This window comes from Alosa sapidissima, chromosome 16, assembly GCF_018492685.1.
Source record: "Alosa sapidissima isolate fAloSap1 chromosome 16, fAloSap1.pri, whole genome shotgun sequence".
Taxonomy (NCBI): Eukaryota; Metazoa; Chordata; class Actinopteri; order Clupeiformes; family Clupeidae; genus Alosa; species Alosa sapidissima.
In genome coordinates this window covers 25,032,358-25,051,686 of record NC_055972.1, presented here as the reverse complement: position 1 = coordinate 25,051,686, position 19,329 = coordinate 25,032,358, and the positions used below count along the sequence as shown (strand labels likewise).

At 42.3% G+C, this 19,329-nt stretch overlaps 3 protein-coding genes across 4 annotated transcripts in view; 2 read left to right on the top strand and 1 right to left on the bottom strand.

The window, feature by feature from the left end:
• The window catches only part of tmem72 (transmembrane protein 72), a 6,591-nt gene extending 3,632 nt beyond the window's left edge, over positions 1-2,959 (top strand). Inside the window, exons 4-5 of the mRNA XM_042065181.1 lie at positions 522-661; positions 1,370-2,959. Of these exons, the coding sequence (XP_041921115.1) occupies positions 522-661; positions 1,370-1,785 (556 nt within the window). The 3' untranslated portion in view covers positions 1,786-2,959. The remainder of the gene's footprint in view (positions 1-521; positions 662-1,369) is intronic.
• A 1,825-nt stretch (positions 2,960-4,784) lies between these two features.
• The window catches only part of rassf4a (Ras association domain family member 4a), a 40,354-nt gene continuing 25,809 nt past the window's right edge, over positions 4,785-19,329 (top strand). The window contains exon 1 of one of the 2 annotated variants that reach the window (XM_042065178.1): positions 4,785-5,268. The gene's annotated coding sequence lies outside the window, so the exon portion shown is untranslated. The remainder of the gene's footprint in view (positions 5,269-19,329) is intronic. The other variant, XM_042065177.1, reaches the window with a different exon arrangement.
• On the bottom strand, positions 5,863-12,688 carry LOC121684983 (C-X-C motif chemokine 6-like). Its single transcript, XM_042065183.1, has 4 exons — positions 12,551-12,688; positions 12,179-12,308; positions 10,727-10,807; positions 5,863-6,156 (listed from the first exon to the last, which is right to left on the bottom strand). Exons 1-4 carry the CDS (start codon positions 12,618-12,620, stop codon positions 6,084-6,086), a joined length of 354 nt encoding a protein of 117 aa, XP_041921117.1. The 5' UTR covers positions 12,621-12,688; the 3' UTR covers positions 5,863-6,083.

Below are 19,329 nucleotides of genomic sequence, written 5' to 3'. Positions count from 1 at the left end.
AGTCACACCTTTCTTATATTAGCATAAGCAGGTCCCATATCACGCAGACCCAGACCTTTTGTGCATTAAGAAACACATTCATAAGAGTTTATATGCTCTCTGTACTGCCTTGATATATGAAATATTCAATCTTCCTGCTCCTCCTCATGACTTTGTATGCCTCTCTTCTCTTTTCTCTGCTGTTCTACTCTCTTTCCTCTATCCTGACTTCCTCTTCCTAATCTCCTCCTCTCATATCTCCCTTCCCTACACCCCTCTCTCATCTCCTCTGTGTTTGTCTCCTGTCTTCTCCTCTCTCGTCTCCTTTCCTACATTCTCTCTTCTCTCCCATCTGCTCTCCTCTCATCACCTGTCCTCTCCTCCCCTACTGTACCTTCTATCCTCTTTTCTCTTCTCCTCTCTCCCACCTTCTGTCCTTACCTCTATCTTATTATCCTCTCTGCCTCCTTTGCACCATCACTCTATTTTCTCCTGTCTTCTCCTCTCTTCTTTCCTCTCCTCTCTCTCCCTCCTCTCCTCAGATGTCCTCCAGGCTGGAAGGTGTTTGTGTTGTGGAAGAAGATGGCCCGAGTTGGAGGTTTTCAGAAGTTTCTCTACTACACCATGATGTCTGTGGTGTGTTTCCTGCACCCTGTGCTACTCTGGCACGTCATCATACCAGGTCTGGGTTCTCCAGCATGTTCTGGATCTGGGTTCTCCAGCATGTTCCACATTTCAAATTCAAAGTTGCATTGCAGTGTTAGCATGACTGTATGGGAACAGTGTTGCCAAAGCTATTGTTGATAGTAACATACAATAACACATAATAAGACCATTAAAGTTCCTCTGTCTGTTCTCCAGCATGTTCCTTTGTCTGGGTTCTTCAGCATGTTTGTTCCTCTGTCTGAGTTATCCAGTGTTCCTCTAGCTGGGTTGTCCAGAATGTTCATCTGGCTGAGTTCTTGAGTCTGTTCCTCTAGCTGGGTTCTTGAGTGGATTCCTCTAGCTAGATTCTCCAGAATGTTCCTGTGGCTGGGTTCTTGAGTGTGCTTCTCTGTTTATGCTCTTAAAGGTGTGTTCCTCTGTCAGTAAGATGACGGTACTCAGCGGTACACGTTCTGGAGGCCAATGTGGGATCTAGGTTTCTACATCCATGCTTAACCCTAAATGACATACTTTCTTTTCACTCACAGCACATATTTATGCCATCTTTAAGAATACTACTTATATAACAATATGGTTATACATGTATTTTCTTTTTAAGTAAATAAGATACATCGTTTGCTGTTAATGTTAGGCTAAATTCGCCTTTCATGTTTTGTCATATAATATCTTTAAACTGCTAAAAAATGTGTGTGTGTGTGTGTTTTCATGTCCTCCTCACTGGCAGGCACCATGCTGTTGGTCACTGGCTTCCTAAACTTCATCCTGAGCAAACGAAAGAAGACAGAGCCTCCGAAATTGGAGTCACGCGATGCCTACCGTGACCCCTCCCTTGCGGATGTGCAAGTGACTGAAGGAGGTGCCACTGAACACACCTTCTCCTTCTTCCACGTCATCACCGGGGGGCACCCCTCCTCCCTTGCTTTCCTACCCAGCAATAGTCGTCTCCAGTCACCCCATGGTGTCAGCGCAGGTCTCCAGGGATGTGCACAACCCCCAAGACAGAAAAGGCGTTCGGGGAAGGGGCAGGGCTGTTTTGGGGGACCCTCTGAGAACAGCTCTCAGGAAACTGAGATGGAGGAGTACCCCTACATGGACTCAGAGGAGACCACCTCTGACAAAGCGCCCATGATTCCCCCATAGACTCTGGACTAGTTTGTATTGCCCCTCCACATACCCCAACTCTAGATTCTACTGCCCCTCCGCATACCCTGTCAGTAGATTCTACAGCCCTTCCACATACCTCACCTCTAGATTCTACTGCATACTTAGAGCAGGGAGAATAGCACTCTCATCCATAGAGCAGGGAGAGTAGCATACTCATTCATAGAGTAGGCAAAATGGAAAGGTGTAGATGAAACATACCCAGATACACTATATTGGCAAAAGTATTGGGTCACCTGCCTTGACTCACATATGAACTTAAGTGACATCCCATTCTTAATCCATAGGGTTTAATATGACGGTCCACCCTTTGCAGCTATAGCAGCTTCAACTTTTTTGGGAAGGCTTTCTACAAGGTTTAGGAGTGTGTTTATGGGAATTTTTGACCATTCTTCCAGAGGTCACACACTGATGTTGGACGAGAAGGCCTGGCTCTTGGTCTCCGTTCTAATTCATCCCAATGGTGTTCTATAGGGTTGAGGTCAGGATTTTGTGCAGGCCAGTCATGTTTATCCACACCAAACTCTGCCTTCCATGTTTTTATGGACATTGCTTTGTGCACTGGTGCACAGTCTTGCTGGAACAGGAAGGGGCCATCCCCAAACTGTTCCCAAAAAGTTGGGAGCATGGAATTGTCCAAGATCTCTTGGTATGCTGAAGCATATAGAGTTCCTTTCACTGAAACTAACGGGCCAAGCCCAGCTCCTGAAAAACAACCCCGGACCAAACTTTAAACTTGGCACAATGCAGTCAAGTACGAGAGTTTGGTGTGGATGAACTTGAGTAAAGGCAGGTGACCCAATACTTTTGGCAATATAGTGTACATACTCACTTACAGACATCAGGAGGTGTGTGTGTTGGGGGGCGGGGGGGGTACATGCATGCAGTATAGTCATGTGCTCACAATATAAAGGCAGAAGGTAGGCCATTCTATACTATTTTAAGCTCTGGAATTCCCTTCCCCATCACATCCAGCAGTGAATACATTCCTGAACTCAAACCTGCTAAATATACCCTTCTCTTCAGACTGGCATACTCATTGTGACATGGTTACTTATTGAATTAATTAGTTGATACAATGAGTATTTTGTAATTTAGTGTTTCATGAATTGTATTTGTATTTCTATTGGATTTGTATGTTTGTGACAAAGCCACCTAGGATGTCATGAAAGGCACTTTTAAATAAAATGTAATTATTATTAATGTTATTATTATTGTTATTGAATAATCTAATCTCAGTCAGTATACTCATAGGGATGTGGTACACAAGAGGTATACAGCATTGTGTGTAGATCAGCAAGTACATTAGTGACAGGCACTCTTTTACAAATATTAAATGCGGTGTTCCAGTTGTCTCATAAAACGACTAGTCATTTGGAATGATGTCACATCTACAGTATGTGAAAACGCAAGCTGGTTGAATTCGGCTTGTTAACAAGTCGTGAGAACAAAAGTGTCTGCTAAATTACATAAACATAAAATGCTACCGCAATTGATATAGTAATACCAGTTTGTAACAAAGAATTAGTATGTTATACAAACAAATGTGGTACAACATAGCATTTGTACAATTGATTTAATGGCACACAAATGGGACAAAACCGCTAATGAACAGTGTACTGTATGTCTACAGCACTCATTTACTGTTAATGGGTCATCTTGGATTTAATTCAAACTCGGGGATTCAAACAAGCTGACGAGTCGGGATATGACTTCCGGGGGTGATCCATTTGCAACTTCCTGTTAGTAACTCGGGGAAACAATCCGTCTCGGGAGAACAAATGAAATGCAGCACTACCCTCCTGGGAGTAAAGATGTTAAACTGTTGCTCTGATTTATCTTGACCCATTCTGGAGTCAACAGCTGGGCCTGAATATAGTCCAAACAGTAAAGCTAAACTGGTGTGTGTTTGTGTTTGTGTGTGTGTGTGTGTCTGTGTGTATAACACTGACCCTAATATCTAAACCAGGAAATCTCATGAAGTCTCACAAATCTGATTCAGTTACAGGTTCTTGAACCATTCACTGCAGTTCACTAATAAAGATGGAGACAGAAGGACAACTAAATCTTACTTTTCCAGCACGGATAGTGTGTGTCTGAGGAGGGTGGGACAGGTTGGACACCACGGCAACAGTTTCTCTGGAGATCCTCAGGAGAATTCTCCTGGTAGCATCACTCCAGAGACTAGTACCACAGTGGAAAGTCCTTACAATAAAAATAACAACTTATATACTCACGTACACACTCACAAACATGAAAAACTCACACACATGATACACATGTATCTTCAGTGTTTGTGTGTCTTGTGTGCACACACAGCTTTTGACAGTGTATTTTCAGTGCTTTTGTTTGTGAACATTTTTCAGTGAGTGTGTATACTGCTGACCCAGATGGGCTGGACATGAGGGCCTCAGGGGTCTGATCACAGACCTTCCAAGTCAGATGTGCTCTTTGTATTCTGTTACTGGTCCATTTGTTTGTGCGTGTATGTGTGTGAGTGTGTTTGTGTGTGTGTGCGTGTATTATGCTGGAGAGTACAAGGTTGTTAGAAACAGACTCTCTGTATTGGTGAACTGGGGTGTAAAAACTCTCCGATCTCTGCCAACACGCTCAACTGGCCGGCTACACACACACACACACACACACATACTCACACTCACACAATGTGCAGGTCACCACCAGACCGGCAAACATGTGATGATTCCATCATGAGTGGCTGTAGGAACTTTTCTGGAGATCGACTGACCAGTCCCCATCAGGAAGTCTCGGATGTATGTGTCGGATTTATATTCCACAGGGGAAGTGCCCTGGACACTCCAGTAAGACCAACTTCCTCTGCTAGCTGATCAGGTTCCCCATATCCCTCCCTCACATTTTCCTAAAGCACATTCTCAGTCTCAGGCAGCAAAACAGGAAGCAACTACCCAGTAGAAGCAGACATTGTGAATCATGTCTCATTCATTTGTCACCATGGATGAATAGCCTCTCGGGATTTAAAATAACCGGCAGCGCCGGGTGGTTGTTTTGCTCTCGCGCTACAGCTAGGTGTTAATTGGTGGACGGTCCGATGCATACCCTTTTCTGCATGGCATATAGCCTCTACCTAAACGTCTGATGAAGCGGTCCTCCTGTCCGTTTCCCAGGGCAACCACTGACAGAAATCGCCCCGCCTTCATTTTCATGTGTTCCCCCTATTATCAGTCGGTGTGGGGATTGGTTACCAAAGACGTCGGTCCATGTGCCTCTCCATCCACGGCGGCGTCTCAGAAAACAAGTAGGGTCATGCGTTAGGGGTGTGGAGATCGATAACGCCCCGGAGCGATAGCAGAACAAGGGGACATGCTCCCTTTACTGGACTAAAATCTGTCAGCTGCACTAACATGGTGCAGAATATATAAGTGCTCTTGTAAATATCAGAGAAAACATCCTTCCAAAGACTTCTGCAAACCAACCGCTCTGCTGGTAAGCCTCATTTAAAAGCCGACACATTGGATGCTTGGGTTGTTTTGAGGTATTCAGGTGGGTTGTGTGTGACTGCATGTGAAGGTCCATATGGAAGGCACGCAGATCCTTAACTGTAGCCGGCAAGGCTACTGTTAGTTAGTGCCCTGACAGTTTTGCTTATTTATCTGAAACAAAAGGGATTTAGCTGTGTCCTCTTCAAATTCATAGATCCCGAAGATAACGTGACAACTTTTCTTTAAAGAAACTAGCTCGATTAAAAAGCCTTTCGTTTGGATTTGTGAAGAGGGAGAAGTGTCTTGCCTTATTTCTTGCGTTTTACCGTGGGTCGTAAATCACGCCGCTGCCTCTATAATGAAGTGCATTTACTGGTATTATATACTCACCGTCGACACTTGACAGCACTGTTATTTCCCGGGATAAAGGCGCAGACAGCGCAATTAAGGGAAAAACGGACGAAGCTCTCTCATCGAAACGTAGTGTGTTGCTTTAGGTGGACGACTTAAATAATTTATAACAAAGCAGAAGACAAGGATGGTGTCAGACCATTCAATATTAACATGCTTTCATTATTTATGAGACCAAGGCATATTGTTATGGGTATTTGTTTTTTTGTTTTGTTTTTTTATTACAAAGCAATAAGAGTATATGAATATGAGCGAATGTGAGTAGGCACTATGCAACAGAGTATTACGGATTACAGTATTATAAAAGTTAAGTTAAAACGGTTAGTGAAGTGAACGGTTGATGGTTGATATTGTAGGCAGTCAGTTGAAGGACGACTTCGGTCTTGTTTGTGTAGCGCTGACGGGAAGTTAATGTGCCTTGTTTTTTTTTGGCTTGGCTGGTCTCAGACATGCCCTCTTCCTGTCTCTGTTCTTCTTGAACCTTGAGAGGAGAGAAGAGCGGGGAAGAGAAAGATAGGAGAGGAAGCATTGCAGATTTGTTGTCCATCATAAGGAACATTACAGTTGGGTGGACATGGTCAACTCTTATGCATGAATTACAGATTTAGGGGAACAGTAATACACTGTCAGTCCATCATGTAACAGGTGGTGCATGTAGTGTGTGTGTGTGTGTGTGTGTGTGTGGATACATACTGCATGTGTTGCCTGAGTACAGTTATGTGATTATTTGCCTCATCTTAAGCTCCTCTAGATGGCACTATCTGTACCATCTGTACCTTAATCAGCAGCTCATCTGACTATGAGGAATGGCCACTTTGAATTTCAGCTACACACAGGAAAAGATGTTCAGTTCCCATGGTGAGGACTTCACACAGTGTCCGATGAACAATCAAGCCTATCTTACATAACTCTGCATGACGCAGGATACAGCAGCAATGCACAATTGGCTCGAGACACCCAGACTAGAGCATGTACTGCACCTATAGCCCAGTAGGGCTTTGGATACGACCATATAAACAGCTGATGGCAGGCACTACCTGCACCGGTTGTACCCGGGACCTATCATTCCCTCCTTCATGGTACAACATGCGCTGCCAATAGCCAACAGCCATTACACACAACAACCTGATAGCTCAACCAAAGAACCCAAGCAGCAAGAGCAAGTAACCTTTACCAACACTATATGAAGAATGAGTTCTAAGACCAAGGCCTGTAAAATATTTCTGTTCAAAACCTGTCTTCATATTACTTTAAGCCCCTGAAATTACCTCAGCTTTACAGCCTGAAAATCACATTGTCTGGTAAGCAATTTTTGGCCATCAATATAATGAAAAGTATTTCATTCATAAGCAGTCCAAACTTTGTAGGGTGGAAAGCAAACATGTTCTCAGTATGACTGAACCATTAAAGGTTTATATGGCATTCTCAATGACTTTTGCATTGAGAAGTGTGACAGTAATGTTTTTTTCTCTATATACTATATTTCATTAATGTTGTACCAATATTTGAGCTCCCACATATAATGGGCTTGAAGATTTGAAAGATTAAACAAGGGGAGGCTGTGTTTTTCTGTCATTTTCATAGGATTAAAATGGTATGTGGGGTGGCTAGTAGGCACTTGAAAATCTATGTGAAAGTAGCTATGGCAGGGGCGTAGCCAGAAATTATAATTAAGGTGTGCCTGTAAGATTTTAGGTGGCCTCAACAAAAATGAGGGGCGCAGAGATAATGCAGGTGGGACGCAAATGGAAATGTAAACACTGTATAGCCTATCAGTGCTCTCAAAATTAACATAATTGCGTAATGACAATCAAAAACCGCATGTTAAAATATGCTACTCGCAAGAATAATTCACTTTCAGAGGCTGCACCATGATTCATTTTAAAACTTAAATGTAGATCTAATTAGAAAATGAAAAACTCAGAATTCAGTGCCTATTTTAGAGATTATTGTAGGTCTACAAATCAACACATGAACTAGGCCTACTTTGTTTATTGATTAGCAAAGACTGTGTAACTGATTCGGCGAAGTAAGCTATTAATGCTTGGGAAAATATCCTTTGTATAAGTATAGTAAGTATATATACTCTTTAGTCCCCGTAAGGGAAATTTGGTCTCTGCATTTATCCCAATCTGTGAATTAGTGAAACACACTCAGCACACAGTGAACACACAGTGAGGTGTAGCACACACTAATCCCGGCGCAGTGAGCTCAGTGAGCAACAGCGGCGCTCGGGGATAGGGTTGCAAAATTCCGGGAATTTTCAAAGTTGGAAACTTTCCATGGGAATTAACGGGAATATATGGAAATTAACGGGAATAAATGAGAAATAATGGGAATAAACTGGGAATTTTTAATATGGCAAGTTAGTCTATAACAGGGAACTTAAATGTAGTGGACAAAACCCAATCTTGCAGCATAAGATTAGTTAAAACAACCTGATTTAATGCAATTTCAGTCAAATTTCTACCCTGCACATACGTCAAGCCCATGCACACAGCAATCAGCATAGGCTACTAGACATAAAGGAAACCTATGGTGTGTTCATGTGCATGGGGAAAATAAATTCCCAGTGAAAATGTCATCTCATGTGGGAATAACTGGTGTGAAACTGGGGGAAGTTTGCAAACAGAGTTGCCCAGTTATTGGCTTGTCGTCACTTTTGTCCTCATTCAAATGGGTGTACGTCATTTTGCATAAACTGTAATGGGACGATTAATCTGTCTGATTAAGATTGACAATTTATATATAACTTAAATAATCTATAAGGTTTGGTTAGGGTGGTATGTTGTGTCATTATATATATATATATATATATATATATATTTTTTTTTTTTTTTTTTTTACCATTTTCTGGAATTTTAACTGAAGAGATTGATAGTCAGTTAATGTTCCAACCAATCGGATTTTGTTGTTGAGTGGCGTGGTTTATCTTGGGCAGTTCAGTGGTTTCAGTGTTGCTAGCTTAGCAGGCTAGTAAACTATAGGTAGAGAATGGGATTCCCGCTAGCATGGTAGCTAACTTTGTATGCTAAGCTAAGCGAAAATACAAACAAACAAATCATATTGCTTATTACGAAACAAAATGTTAATGTTTGTATATGAAACAGTATGAATTACCAAAAATTCCCAGTTAATTCCCGTAAATTCCCATAATTTCCTTTAATTCCATGAAAGTTTCCAATTTGGAATATTCCCAAAATTCCCCAGTTTAACTTCCCATGGAAAGTTTCCGGAAATTTTCCGCCCCTTTGCAACCCTACTCGGGGAGCAGTGAGGGGTTAGGTGCCTTGCTCAAGGCCACTTAGGGGTTCGAACCGGCAACCCTCCAGTTACAAGTCCGGCCACGGCTGCCCCAGCTCAGATCAGACATCAAGAATCTCGATCAGTGAGGAACAGGAGTTACCAGCACTTACTTTACTCTTAATTTGCTGAGCTCCCCAGTCATGGGCATTCCTTAAAAACCAAAATTCAACAGTGGTGATGGGGTTGATCTAGCTACAAAGCCTCTGACACCTATTTTCACTGGTCTTATGTGTGTTTTCTAGCCTCGTTCGCTTGCTTCTTCTTTTCAAAGGCTTCCTCCATTGCATCTTCAAAGGGAATTGTTAACCCCATTAAACATACAATGCACTCAGACTCAGAATACAAAACTATGGAGTTAGATAGCTGCCTTAATTATGCAAGCGCATAAAGAATGAAATCGAGTGCAGATTTAGGAATCGAGAGCGTAAATACAGAAATGGAGCGGTGAAAAATAATCTCGTGGTGAATAAAACTGTTCTCACAACCGTAACAATTATGATTGAGAGCACAGAAATGATGTTCGCATCGGGCCGCTCACCGGCTCTGTCTTCTGCTCGCTCTTGCTTTCAGAACTTTTACGCTGTGGGTGTAATTATTCCAACCGGAAACATGTCATGGATTAAGACCTGATTGTATCAGTGTGTGTGTGTGTGTGTGTGTGTGTGTGTGTGTGTGTTTATAGAGACATTGTTGTAGTTGGAGTGGTGATGTATCTCATCTTTAGATCCACAAGAGAGCAGTGTACCCCACTCAACAGCTTATTTGCTGTACTGGTGACATCACTATGAAAAACAGATGAACTTGAAAAAAGCCTTGAAAGACTGGTATTAGGTGTGTGTCTGATGGGTAGACTGATGGTATTGTGTATACAACCTTAGCATCAGTTTGACCTAAATTGTGATAAAACCCTCATCTACAAGTTAAAATGTACAAAGTTTTACATTTATTCACCCCAAAAAAATCATACTGCCATTATTCCCTTTATTGACCAAATCTGACTAATAACTAATCTGACACAATAACCAGTGAATCTCTAATGATAATGATAGAGTTGATAAACAGTTCTGGTGCCTGTTGATCAATCCCACAGTTGGAGGCCATTTTCTCTTATTCTTTAAGTCATAATTATTTCAATGTACAGTGCCTATAAAAAGTGTTCACCTCCTTGGATATTTCCACTTTTATTGCCTTTAATAAATTGAATCTTTGTCTATTTAATTTGGCCTTTTTTACAATCATTTACAAAAATCCCCTGTTTAACGTTAAAGTGAAAGCTACTTTTTACAAAGTAATATTAAATAATCAAAAATATATCATGCAAAATAAGCGAATACATACATTTTCACCCCCCTTGAAGTGACTGACCTAAATCAACAGCGGTCCAGCCAATTGGTGCTAATACAGTGGGCATTACTTCAAATTGGCCAGCTTCCCTCGTGGTCCGCGCGTGACATCACGCGGGATCACACGACTTTAATTTGTATTTCTCCAGTGACGCTGCAATGACGCTGCAACAACCCAAACAACCGGCAGATGGCTCTTGTGAGCAGGGTGTCTCGTTAAAAGAAACATATAAGAAATAACATATATAAATATGTGCGTGTACTGCTGACCCAGGGCTGGACATGAGGGCCTTGTATTCTGTTGCTGGTCCATTAGTCTGTGTGTGTGTGTGTGTGTGTGTTTGTGTGTGGTGGGGGGTGTACATGTAGTGTTTGCTGAGGGTGTGTGTGTGTGTTACTCACTTTTTCCAGCATTTCTGAAGTCTTTTGCCCTGGTCAGAATCAGGGTTCAGACACACCTTCTGCTTCCCCTTCAGTGTGATTCTGTCAACAGGAACACAGTTCATGACACACACATACACACACACACACTCTCTCTCTCTCTCTCTCTCTCTCTCTCTCTCTCTCTCTATCTATCTCTCTCTCTATGTCTCTCTTTCTCTCCCCATTTGTTATGGACACATACAGGACACATTATTTGCAAACTGATAAACACACACACACACACACACACACACACACAGTGTTTCCTCTATGTTTATTTCAGCATGGCGGCCCGCCACGGTTTAATTAATACCGCCATGGTATCAGAATCAGGGCAGACGCACAATGTAGTTGCTGTTGCTTTTTAAATAATCCTGCCACCACTGTTAAAAAAAATCTAGCGGAAACACTGCACACACACACACACACACACACGCACAAACACACACGCACACACTAGCTCATACACACTGTGCAGAGAGATAAACAAGTGGATGTGATTGGTAGGGTCATCGTGGAATTTGTAGTGTTTGTGATGATTGTCTTGCATGCAGCCAGCCAACTTTTCTTCGTTCCTCACTATGTGTTTGGTAAACATGTCAGCTTAGAATGTACAGCCTGCGGAACAACCAAGCAGAGCCTCCAGGATTCTCAGCCTTTCAAATACCTTCTTTGCTCAACCCTATCATTCTCATGTTCAGAAGTACAGCCTGTAACCCAAAGTCATCAAGATCTCAGACTCAAATCTGAAATGGGATCCTACAGGCTTGTACCTTAGCTTTTCAACATTTTGCTCTACACGTGGCCTTGCTGTTGCCGTGATAATGTGTATATCTGTGATATTTAATGTTGTTTGTGTTGAAGCATGAGTGTACAGGATCATTTCACAGGGCCGTGTGTGTATGTGTGTATGTGTGTGTGTGTGTGTGTGTGTATGTGTGTGTGTGTTATATTAAATATCTGATTGTTTTTCTGCGTGTACTGGGTAATTTCACACCGCTGTGTGTGTTTATGTGTTTGTGTGTGTGTGTGTGTGTGTGTGTGTGTGTGTGTGTGTGTGTGTGTGTGTGTGTGTGTGGTGAATTGTGGGTGCACTCACAGCCTTACATTCCTGACAACAATCAACAGTCAACTCACAGTGTGTGTGTGTATGTGTGTGCCGTTATCCTTTAATCTCGATTTTATCCGCACAATGCAGATAGAATGCTTCATATAGCTGGAATGCACACATAACATGGGCAAATATGAGATATTTAGATCCTTACTTGGTAATCTCCAAATATTTTTCTATTTTTTGGATTTGATAACATATGAGCCTATGGTAAGATGTACATGTCCAAACATTCAGAACAGCTACAAACACACACTTACACACACACACACACACACACACACACACACACACACACACAGAATAATGACAGGACTCACATAATGTGTATTCTGCAGAGAGGGTTGTCAGACACGATGCTCAGGTCAGAGATGTTTCTCCAGGGTACCAACATGACTTCCCGCACACACACACACCCAGCCGGCACCGCTGTGGCCTGCACGCCTTGCTCTACACAGGAAAACAAACCAGTTTGCAGCAACACAGATAGATGATGTGGATTTGTGTGTGTTTGTATGAGTATGTGTATGTGTGTGTGTGTGTTTGTGTGTGTCTGTGTGTGAATTAGTGTGTGTGTGTTTGTATGTGTATGTGTATGTGTGTGTGTGTGTTTGTGTGTGTCTGTGTGTGGATTAGTGTGTGTGTCTGTGTGTGTGTGTGTGGCTGTGTGTGTGTGTGGGTTTATTGTTTACCTGTCCATTGAGTCCAGTGACCTTGTAGAAGTAGCAGCAGCAGCACTGGCAGCACACTCTTGCGAGCCATGTCTGTCTGCAGTCAGAGTGTAAGAGAGTTCGTACATGTATGTGTGTATGTGTGTGTGTGTGTGTGTGTGTTTGAGTGTGTCTAAGTGTATGTGTGTGCGTGTAGAGGGGTGTGTGTTCAACCTGAAAGTTCCCGCCTCTCACAGATTTTCTTATTGGACCGTTTCCAGAAGTCTACCTCATGGTTTAAGAGGAAGTCCATTGTTTGCGGCTGTGTGCAGGCATGTTGCACATAGGGGGCTTGAGCCCCTGAACGTTTTCTTCAAGAAGAAACAGTACCCATTTTTCTCGAGTGCTTAAATACACTGCGTTCCAAATTATAATGCAAATTACATTTTTCTCAGATTTTCCTAAATAGTTGATGCAAATGACAGTTAGTATAAGTCATCAACCGTTAAGAGTATAATTTAAATTTTATTGAACAAACCAACCAATGATAACAGTATTTTTTTCAAAAATAAAAAACTCAAAATGCACTGTTCCAAATTAGTATGCACAACAGAGTTTCAAGTATAAGTAAATATACTCTTTTGAATTTGGTCTCTGCATTTATCCCAATCCCGGCGCAGTGAGCTGCCTGCAACAACAGCGGCGCTCGGGGAGCAGTGAAGGGTTAGGTGCCTTGCTCAAGGGCACTGCAGCCGTGCCTACTGGTCGGGGTTCGAACTGGCAACCCTCCGGTTTTAAGTCCGAAGCGCTAACCAGTAGGCCACGGCTGCTCAGACATTTTATAGGTTGTAAAGAACTAAAAATGGCCATTTGTTGATTTTTGATCAAAAACATCTTAACAGACCAAGTTACATGTTAACATAGGAGCCCTTCATTGATATCACCTTCACAATTCTTGCATCCATTGAACTTGTGTTTCTGTTTTATGTTTTAGTTTCTGCTTTAATGTCTTTGCAGAATAGCCTCCCATAGCTGCCACAATGTCAGAATAGCCTCCCAGAGCTGCTGCTTGGATGTGAACTGCCTCCCACCCTCATAGATCTTTTGCTTGATGATGCTCCAAAGGTTCTCAGTAGGGTTGAGGTCAGGGGAAGATGGGGGCCACACCATGAGTTTCCCTCCTTTTATATGCCCATAGCAGAGGTATTCTTTGCAGCATGAGAGGATGCATTGTCATGCATAAAGATGATTTTGCTATGGAAGGCACGGTTCTTCTTTTTGTACCACGGGAGAAAGTGGTCAGTCAGAAACTCTACATACTTTGCCGAGGTCATTTTCACACCGTCAGGGACCCTAAAGGGGCCTACCAGCTCTCTCCCCATGACTCCTCACTCCGCCACCTCCTTGCTGACGTCTCAGCCTTGTTGGGACATGGTGGCCATTCACCAGCCGTCCATTACTCCATCCATCTGGACCATCTAGGGTGGCACGGCACTTATCCATAAACAAAACTGAAAATTAGTCTTCATGTATTCCTGAGCCCACTGCAACCATTTCTGCTTGTGAGTATTGTTTAGGGGTGGCCGAATAGGTTTATGCACACTTGCAAACTTATTGAGGATCCTACACTTTGAGGTTCGCAGGACTCCAGAGGCACCAGCGGCTTCAAATACTTGTTTGCTGCTTTGCAATGCCATTTTAGCAGCTGGGGCCCATTGCACAAAAGCAGAATTAAGACATCCAGGATAAGTTACTGAGCTGCGCTCAACGAATCCAAAACAAGAGCGCACAGGCTTAATTGGTTGCACAAAGACCAAGCCAGAATGAGCAGACACGGATTCATCAAGCCAGATGAAACCTATCCTGGATAAGTGCACGCTCACGGCTCCCTCAAATAGACCCCGCTACCGATCACAGATTCACTGATTCACCATGGCAACTAGAGCGGCTTCATTGCTTCTTCTACGTGTAAAGTAGTTAGCGATAGCCTTTTCACAACAGCAACAAACAGCAACACCTCTGTTTAGGAGAATATTGCAACTAGTGTCGCGAACACCGTGCGCAAAATGGTTACGGTGCTCCTGTGACGTCACATTGTTGCATGACGGGTCGGGAATGGCGAGTATGTAAAAGTTAATTAATGATCACAAATGTTTAAATAATGACAGTGTGTCTAGTTATATGTGATAACAATGTGTAGTGGGCAGTGGAATAAGTATTGGTTTCCGTTTGTGGTGACTGCTGATTGAGATAAGGGATGAGATTAAATAGATCCTGGAACTTTATTCTCGACAGAATAAATCGCCATGGTGACTTATTCCATAACATATCCTGCTGCCCCCTATCAAATGCCCCCAACCGGATAAATTAAGCCAGGATAACCAAGATATCCCGGCTTAATCCCTTATCCTAGTTTTGTGCAATGGGCCCCAGCTCTCTTAATCCTATGAATTTTTTTGGCAGAAACCTTCCTTATTATGCCTTTGTCTGCATGAACCCGCTTGTGCTCTGAATCAGCGACAAATTTCTTCACGCATAAGTTTTCGGTAAATATCCAATTTTTTCATACCTTGTCCAAGGTAATGCACAATTTCATGCTTTTCAGCAGCAGAGAGATCCTTTTTCTTTCCCATATTGCTTGAAACCCCGTGGCATGCTTAATAATGTGGAACATCCTTCTTAAGTAGTTTTCCTTTGATTGGGCTCACCTGGCAAACTAATTATCACAGGTGTCTGAGATTGATTTCAATGACCCAAAGAGTCCTGAGACACAATACCATCCATGAGTTTAATTGAAAAATAAATAAATAAATGTTTATGACACAATCAGTGTCCCGCCAGTGGGACGATTACCCCCCTCCCCTAACATTCTAAATCAATTGTATGCACCATATTGCTCTGTAGCATAGTAATGTTATACACTATTTCACAAAAAATGACTTTTCATGTACAAATGATCATGTACAAACTTTTTTCATGTACAATCTGTATAGTGCTTTGCATTCTCAGATTAGACCTTCTAGCTGCAGTGTGTATCCTTAGCAATAAGTAGATGCAGCATATTGGGTATTGAAATATTCACAGGAATCTATAGAAATTGAATCTTCATGTTGTATTATCCAATATTAGTTTTGCAGATGTGCTATGTTATACACACTCATTGAAACAACAAAGTAAATGCAAAAATAGAGACCTGTGTAGTTATTCCATATTTTGTGTTAGTCAGTCTATATCAGAACACCTGACATACAATTTAAATAGTCCACAAGAAACCTCAAAGTATTACCTTTTATTTGAGCCCAGGGTTATGCTTCTACACAAAGGGGTTCATGTGCAGTAAGCATTTGATTGTCAGTATTTTGGATAACCAAAAGTCCTACTGTATGGGGAGTTTCCATAGGCATTTCACAAAACGCATGAGCATACCTTGGCAAATAATGGTCTAAAGCCCTCATTTATTCCATTTTCATTCTATATTGATCTACTTTTGCACACAGCTTCACAAGACCTGTTGCTAGGGCTCAGTTGTGTTTCTACTGTAATAGGGGTGTAACGGTACACAGAAGTCACGGTTCGGTTCATACCTCGGTTCGGACATCACGGTTCGGTACGAGTTCGGTACAATGGAGGGAAAAGCAAAACAAAAATGCATAAAGCATTTTTTTTTGTACATGTCTCAGGCTGTACCACCTAGTGTCACACAGTCTCTTCCCTGAGCTATCTGCAACAGCCTGAAGTGTGTAAGATGTAGGCTAAACAGTACAATAAGTACCCAGACTCCATCTGTAACTTGTAAACAAAATAAGACAATCAGCTATACAACTCAAAATAGGCCTACAGCATCTCTTATTTCTGAAAGGGCAAATTACATAGAAAAATGATTTTTAAAAATCCACTTAAGCAAGATCTTCAACATCTGTGTTTAGTTGTATATTTTTTCCCCTCGTTTCAGTGATTGGTAGCCTACATCATCTGGGTGATGGCTTCGAATATGTGTAGCATTTTTTCCACTCACATACCCAACAACTGCTGAACTACGCCGACACACAGTTTCATCTTATCCACCACTCTTTCGCCTGTACTAACGTTACTGTAACTGAAGTTCTCAAACTTGCGATCTTAAAGAGACCAGCGGATCCTCTAACTCTTGTGGGTCTAACCTTAGTGCTGCTAATGACTGACGGACTCGACCGACGACCTGACAAAAAAAACCATAGGCACAAATCAGAGCTTCAGAGCTAAGGCGAGGCTACAGATTAGTGTTAGGTGTCGCTAAAGAACTCCCGTAACTCTCGCTACTTAACAGTAATTGCGCATGACATTAATTAATCCGCACACAAGTTTTATGTATTTTTATACTGTGTATTCATGCACCGAACCGTGACGCCCGTACTGTTTCGGTTCGATACGAATACATGAACCGTTACACCCCTATACTGTAAGTGATATCAAGTGACCTAGAGGACTGAAATGTGGTCAGTTCAGAGATGCTTGTAATCCGGCAGAAAGAAAAAACTATATTCTAGCCTCTGTAACTCTGTGTCAGTACATCACACAGTTATTTTGACCTGTTTCCTACGAAAACTACAGGTTCTCAGCTTTCTATAGAGGCTAAACATTTGATGGTAGGCCCCAAAAGAGGTGGAAACAATGCCCTCGTAAGTAGGCACAGTACAATTTCTGGCAAAAACTTGAAATTTGTATGGGAATTGACGTGGTTAAATCCAATTTGCATATTAATTTGGAACACGGTGTATGAGGTCGGGAGATTAGACTTTTGTTGCCCCTCTCTGTATACATGCAGTTTAGTGTCCCAAATCCCACACGCAAGAGCAAGATTCTACATGCAGCATGTTTTTCGGCCACACCCCGACCCAGTCAAGAATGGCTGGAATGACCCTGCTGCTTAGCTACTCCACACCAAACAAAGCACTCAAAGCCCTCCTTACACTGAAAGACTTTGCAAAGATTTGGAAACGATTTTTGAAAGACTACAGTCTCAGACCCTCTCACATCTAAAGACAAGTCATAGAGCTTTAAGTCACAGACTAGTCACAGACTATGATTTTACAACGACTTGGGATCTTGCAGGGTCAATTGCAAGACTGAAATTAGATTCCTTTAAATAATTTCCCGTCATGCATTAGATATCAACAGGAACTCAAATGATAGCCTATATCAAAGTCATATATTTGTGTTTCTGCAGCATTGTTTAATGCATGACATCCCTAACTGATATAGAGTGGTTCGGTCACGTAGAATAGCCGACTAATCATTTATAAGAAACAAAATAACAAATTATCATATTCATGGTTTCATCAGGTCCCTTGCCACAGGTGTATAAAATCAAGCACCTAGATTATGAATGCAGACTGCATGGTGCTTGATTAATGCACCTGTGGCAAGAAACCTGATGAAACCAATGAATAGGCTACAGCTGTCGCCTACTTTGTCCCTTCCTGTTTGGTGTTGGAGCGGGGTCACTATTGGTTTTTACATTGTTCAATGTTCACGTCACTATTTGCATGAGCCACGACTAAAAGACTTGCGATAATATCAAACATGTTTGATATTGTGTAACCTGCGTCGTGTTGAACCTGCACGATTCCGTCCTGCACACGCCCGGACTTGAACCCGCGAACAGCAGCACCTCGGATCGGGAGGCGAGTACGCTAACAATTGTCATTGGCAAATGGCAAATGACATTGGCATCTTACACTAAGACTATATCCTATCTAATAATTAAGGGGAATGTATAGCTTTATCTCTGCATTTGTCTTAGCCTAGCATATAAAACATTTGTGTGAGTGTGCATTTGAGAGTGAGGGATTTTAATAAATCTGAAAGTCAGAGATTTGCTACTATCCTATATTACCCATGTGTTTCATTGCATTCACTTTGTGCCTTTTTTCCCACTTGAGCCCCTGCCCTTCATAATGTCTGTGTGTGTGTGTGTGTGTGTGTGTGTGTGTGTGTGTGTGTGTGTGTGTGTGTGTGTGTGTGTGTGTGTGCGTGTCTTTGTGTAAACATGATGTGGAAATCTGCCACCTCCCCTTCTCCAACTTACTCTTTCAGTCAGAACATGCCAGACCAAAAAAACACATCCACACACACACACACACACACACTCACACAGAGTGGACAATATGCTCAATGTCCACTGGCACACACATCTGCTCAGAAAATACACTATAGGCTCAACAATACGGAAATTATTCCATCTGCCTGTTACGGTAACTCCAAGAACACCTGTCCCCAGATAGCAAAATCAGATTGGCAGATAGCGGACCACTGGTGGTATGCCGCCGGTGGCGTGCCACTTGTGGTCCGCCGTTGGACCACCATCTCTTTAAATTTAACTTGTCATGAATATTAAGAAAAGTTATTAAAATGATATATGGAGTAACTGAAGAAATGAAAAAGATTTTAGATCGATAGTGGCAAAATATTGGGCAATTTGTCTGCAACCCGCCAGCAGACCGCCAGAGAACCGATGAGCAAAATGCCAGCGGGCCGCCAGATCTGCCCCCAGTGGGCCGACAGTGGTCTGCCAACCCCTTGCTATCTGGGTCTGTATGTCTGTTTGCCCATCTGTCTTTTACTTCTTCGCATATCTATCAAATCGTACGTCTTGGTATCTTGGTGTCCTGGTAAGGGCACAAATGGCCGCAGTGTCGAGTTGGTTGAATAAGAAATGCAAAAGGTATTGTTAAAAGAAGCGTTTATCGTCTCTTGCCGCTGTAGCCACTCCTCTCCCCCTTCCCACACACAGCAAGCATTCAGTCAGTGCACACCTACAGAATGTAGCACAAGTTAGTGCT